A 5,743-nucleotide genomic window follows, 5' to 3' on the forward strand; every position below is an offset into this window, starting at 1 on the left:
AAAAAAAAAAAAAAAGAAATGAGGAAGGAAGGTAGGGACCAGACCACAGGCCTTGTAGAACATAGGATGGAGTTAGAATTTTATTCCAACTGAAACAGTAAACCACTGCAGGGTTTTAAGAAAAGAAGTAATATGATTCAGGCCAGGCATGGCAGCCCACACCTTGGTAATCCCACACATGGTAATCCCAGCACTTTGGGAGGCCAAGGCAGGTGGATCACTTGAGGTCAGGAGTTCGAGACCAGTCTGGCCAACATGTTGAAAATCTGTCTCTACTAAAAATATAAAAATTATCCCCAGGTTTGGTGGCAGGTGCCTGTAATTCCAGCTACTCGGTAGGCTGAGGAAGGAGAACCATTTAAACCCAGAAGGTGGAGGCTGCAGTTAGCCGAGATCGTGCCACTGCACACAAGCCTGGGCAACAGAGCAAGACTCTGGCTCAGAAAATAAATAAAAGCCAGGCATGGAGACACATGCCTGTAATGTCAGCTATCTGGGAGGCTAGGGCAGAAGCGCTTGAACCTGGGAGGCAGAGGTTGCCGAGAGCCAAGATTGCACCACTGCACTGCAGCCTGGGCGACAGAGTGAGACCCTGTCTCAAAAAACAACAAAAAACCCCCCCACCAAAACCAAACAAACAACACCCCCTCCCCCCTAAAAAAAAAGGTTACTTTGGTATATAGGTTCATATATGCCTGGGTGAGTATGGAGGAATTTAAGTGTGTGAGGGCATATAATTGGGCATTGATGACAAACATGTTATTTTAAAATCTAATGTTTAACATAACAAAATTAAAATTAAAGTATCAGTTTATCTGTGAGTAGAGATGGATTTTAAGGGTGTAAAGTGCAAAGGGAGGGACCGAGTAGAAGGAGATTTCAGTTAGCCAGGTAAGAGAGTGACATGCAAGGAAACTACTACACCAATTGCTATGGTAACTACAGCCTTGTCTCAGGTCTCCCAAAATGCTGCATGCAGCCAGTCCTTCTGATATGTCCACCCTTCCCTGTATATTGCCCTGTATATTCTCCACAGTACACTACCATGAACTTGCTTCGCAGACATGTTTTGCTCTCCACTGCCTAGAGAGCAAAGTCTACATTCCTTACCCTGGCATTCAAGCCCTGACATACTGAGGCCCAGACTCCTGCTTCAAACTACTACATCCTGATTTTAACTTTCCAAAAGATAGCACTTTCTTATCCCAGCGTCTCCTCCATTTAATCAATACTTGCCCAGCCCTCCAGACCTCCCCTCAAAGTCTTCCCTAACCACCCTGTTCCTTAGTGATCCCAATTCCTCTAAGTTCTTTCTATAGTTAGGACATGGACCAGCCCTCAAAGAACAACCCCAGGTTCTTCATCATACTGCAGAGCAACTCTGTGTCATGACTATGTTATTTATTGGTTATGTTATGGTCTATGTTATGATTAACTTCAAGGAATAGCTATGTCATCTCTGTAAACTAGACTGCAAGCTATTAGAAGGTAGGGCCACTTCCACTTTTTTTTTGGTTTGTTTGTTTTAGTAGAAATGGGGTTTCACCATGTTGCCTAGACTGGTCTTGAATTCCTGGCCTCATGTGATCCTCCTGCCTCACCTCAGCCTCCCAAAGAGCTGGGATTACAGGCTTGTGCCACCACACCAGAACTTTATTTAAAAAAAAAAAAAAATTCTGTTCAAGCAGCTTTTGAAAAAAATTAATTAATTATTATTTTTTTAAAGGTCAGGTGCAGTGGCTGACACCTGTAATCCCAGCACTTTGGGAGACCAAGGTGGATGGACTGCTTGAGGTCAGGAGTTTGAGACCAGCCTGGCCAACATGATGAAACCTTGTCTCTACTAAAATGCAAAAATTAGCCAGGCGTGGTGGTGGGCACCTGTAATCCCAGCTACTCGGGAGGCTGAGGCATAATTGCTTGAACCCAGGAGGTGGGGGTTGCTGAGATCACACCACTGCATTCCGCCTTGGGCGACAGAGTGAGACTTAGTCTCAAAAAAATAAGAACAAATAAAAAATTTAAAAGTAGGCAGTAAGCAGTGGTTAATGCCTGTAATCAAAGGCAGGAGGATCACTTGAGCCCAGGAGTTCCAGACCAGCCTGAACAACATAGTGAGATACCATTTCAAAAAAGAAAGAAAACGTAGAAAATGAAAATAAAGCAGGAAGAAAACCACCCAAAGATACTGGCTGCTCTGGGTGGACCACTCTGGTCACCACCATCCACCTACTCTCAAGTCAATTCACTGTTCACACAACACACGGCACATATTCGTGCTTCAGGGCCTCTTTCCTAGATTTATTTGCCTAGCAAAGATCTGCATGGTTCACTCGCTTACCTTCTTCAAGGCTTTATTCAAATGCCACTTTCTCAGTGATCTTCCCTGATCACTCGATTTAAAAGTGCCTTCCTGACCTCCAGATACCTTTTCCACGGCTCTTACTACTTTGGAACACGACTTCACGGATTACCTGAGGTTTATTGCCCGCCTCCCCGCACTAGCACGCAAGCTCCAGGAGGGCAGGGACTTTCATCTGTTCACCGATGGATCCCCAGTCCCTAAACCCCAGCACGTCTCTTCCTACCCGCCCCCACCTCCAGGCTCGGTCTTCGCAGGACACATTGCCCTTCCCAACACACACGGTCACCACGATACACAGACTCTGTCTCCCGCCCAGCACGCGATTCCTTCACCAGCCTCTCCGACGTCGCATACCCAACCTCTCCTGGCCCGCCCCTCCCTGACGCGTCTAGGGCTGCGCTGGAAGCGCTCACCGTCCGGATCCTTCTCGTGGTAGCAATGGTAGTTGCACTCCACCTCCATGTTCTCCAAAAAGGACTTCACCTCTTCCTCATTCTGGAAATCCACCAAGCCGGCCATGGCTCGCGCTGGCCCAGAAACGGTCACGTGAGCCGGCGGAGGGGGCGGGGCGTAGAGTTGATGCCTTCCGGGGCACTCTCCCGGGATCCGGGGCGGGCAAGAAGAGCCTGCGCTTCCCAGAAGCCCTCGCTCCGGTGAGGGCTTGGCAGCCACACTTCCAAGACTAACACCCTTCCTGAAACTGGGGACGGTCTCTCTGCATCACCTTATCTATGCCCGCTTTGTAGCCTTAGTGAGTTTTCGCCTTCAGTCATTTATCCATGTATAATCTCTAAGCGCCTACTGCGTGCCTCACCAGGTGCGTTGTTCTAGAGATATGACAACTAGGAATATTATCCCTGCCCTGAAAGAACTTGCAGTTCAATAGGAAGACACTCGTTTATCCACTCAGCAAGCATTTTGAGGACCTTCTACATGTGCCAGGTGTAGCTGGACAAAGTGCAATGGGAAATCTGATTCATCTCTATTCTTCCCCAGACCCACCTTGGCCACCAACATGAATTACCTAAGCAGTGAATGGCTATGGAGATGTTGACTGGAACACAGTAGCAGTGAAGGGTGTAGCAACGTCACTGTTATAGCAGCTAATACTCAAACAGTGCTGAACTTTGTTCCAGGCTCTATTTCTAAGAGCTTTATATGAATTAACTCTAATTCTCATTACGACATTCATAGTGACACTGTGGGTTAGGTATTATTATTATCCCCATTCTACAGATAAGGAAACTAAAGTACAGAGAGATTAAGTAATTCGTCCAAGGTCACACAGTAAGTGAGGGAGTTAGTATGCAATAAATTTTTTTGAATAAAAGAATGAATGAGGCCGGGCACAGTGGTTCACGTCTATAATTCCAGCACTTTGGGAGACCAAGGCGGGCAGGTCACCTGAGGTCAGGAGTTCAAGACCAGCCTGGCCAATCTGGTGAAACGCCAGCTCTAACAAAAATACAAAATTAGCCCTGAGTGGTGTCGTACACCTGTAATCCTAGCTGCTTGGGAGGCTAAGGCAGGAGAATTGTTTGAACCCGAGAGGTGGAGTTGCAGTGAGCCGAGATCGCACCATTGCATTCCAGCCCGTGCAACAAGAGCAAAACTCCATCTCAAGAAAAAAAAAATGAATGAGGTAGAAAAGGAACATGTCAAGGAGATGGGGAAGAGGAGAGGAAGTTTACCTACTTTTTTATTTGTTTTCCTGCTAAGAATCATCAGTTCCATAAAGCCTGATGGAAAGTTCTCCAAAGACAGTCACTTCCTCTTCATCTTTGAATCCCATCCAGCCCTACTTTTGAACCCTCAATAGAGTTAAATCCATGGATTCCCATCACCTATAACAATGCTTTCCATGGCTCCATTACTAAACTATCCCTAATGGCAGCAAAGAATGGACTATTTCCAAGCACTTATTTATTGGAAAGCAGACAATAAAGGGACATGTCTGAAATCCTAGTTTTATTTTTTAAATTCATATGATTTTACATTCAATCCCCCATAATACATCTTTCATAGGATAACAGAAGATTGCCCCCCCCACCCAAGTCTTTTAGTAAAATTAACATTTCAGGCAATATACCACATTCACCTGTGGTTTCTCATACCTTGATCACCTTAGGGGACTCCTCAGTATACATGGCCCAGATTGGGAATCCTTGAATTTGGTTTGAGGTCATCCTTCTTTAGCATGGCCTTCAAGGCCCCGTGCAATCTGATTCTAGCCTTATATTCTGCTTTTCTTCCCCCACATCCCACCCAACCTTCTGTTCTCTGAATAGGTCCCAAGTTTGTGTCCCTGATTACCTCTGCTCTTGATGCGTGGACCACCTTTTTTTTTCTTTACACATTCAGCAACATTAGGGAGGGGGACCACCTTTTTTAACCCAAATCGGAAATACTCATCTATGTAGTCTTCCCAGACATAACAACTATATACATTCAAATTAGATTTAGATTCTCCCATTTCAGTGTTCCATGCCACTTGGTTTATTCTGGTACAGTGTAATGGAAATAACTGGCTTTGGGTGGGGGACAGATCTTAGTTCAGAATCCATGTTCCATGTTTACTAAATTGTGACCTTAAAATAATCATGTTTGTGAGTCTGAATCCTCTTCTGTAAAGGCAGATCCATTTGTAATGGCTGTCAAAAGGACTACAAATTCATGTATGCAATGTGCTTAGCAGAGTGCCTGGCTCAAAGTCATTACTGTTCCAGGAATGTTTCTTGTTTTTATTTATTTATTTATTTTTCTTTATTTGTCATCTATAATTTCTAGGAATGTTTCTTGTCATGCCAATAATGGCATGAAAGTCTGTGTCCCACTGGGTGTGGTGGTTCAAGCCTGTAATTCCAGCACTTTGGGAGGCCGAGGTGGGCAGATCACCTGATGTTGGGAGACCAGCCTAACTGACATGGAGAAACCCTGTCTCTATTAAAAATACAAAATTAGCCAGGCACAGTGGTGTATGCCTGTAGTCCCAGCTACTCAGGAGGCTGAGGCAGGAGAATAGCTTGAACCCGGGAGGTGGAGGTTGCAGTGAGCCGAGATCTTGCCATTGCACTCCAGCCTGGGCAACAAGAGCAAAACTTCATCTCAAAAAAAAAAAAGTCTGTATCCCCACCAGACCGTGACCTCTGTGTCGTGTATGCTGCTCACAAGGACAATAATAGAACAGAGCTTGATGATAGAATAGAGCAGGGTGATGTAGATTATTAAAATCTGGGAATGCTTTTCCCATTATTTGCTGAGTTGAACTACATTGAAATGAGATCACTAGAGCGGTAGAGGGCACAAGAGAGTTAAGTTAGCTGGTGACAAAGGGCTGAACCAAGTAAGGGGTCACTTTTTTTTTTTTTTTTTTTTTTT

The 5,743-nt window shown here is 45.1% G+C and overlaps 1 protein-coding gene across 1 annotated transcript in view; it reads right to left on the minus strand.

Moving 5' to 3' along the window:
* LOC108318063 (cytochrome c oxidase assembly factor 7) overlaps positions 1 to 2,944 on the minus strand; it is a 22,005-nt gene extending 19,061 nt beyond the window's left edge. The window contains exon 1 of the mRNA XM_017548810.2: positions 2,779 to 2,944. Within this exon, the coding sequence (XP_017404299.1) occupies positions 2,779 to 2,884 (106 nt within the window). The 5' untranslated portion in view covers positions 2,885 to 2,944. The remainder of the gene's footprint in view (positions 1 to 2,778) is intronic.
* Between the last annotated feature and the right edge of the window lie 2,799 nt (positions 2,945 to 5,743).

Source organism: Cebus imitator, unplaced genomic scaffold, assembly GCF_001604975.1.
Source record: "Cebus imitator isolate Cc_AM_T3 unplaced genomic scaffold, Cebus_imitator-1.0 Scaffold214, whole genome shotgun sequence".
NCBI classification, from domain to species: Eukaryota; Metazoa; Chordata; class Mammalia; order Primates; family Cebidae; genus Cebus; species Cebus imitator.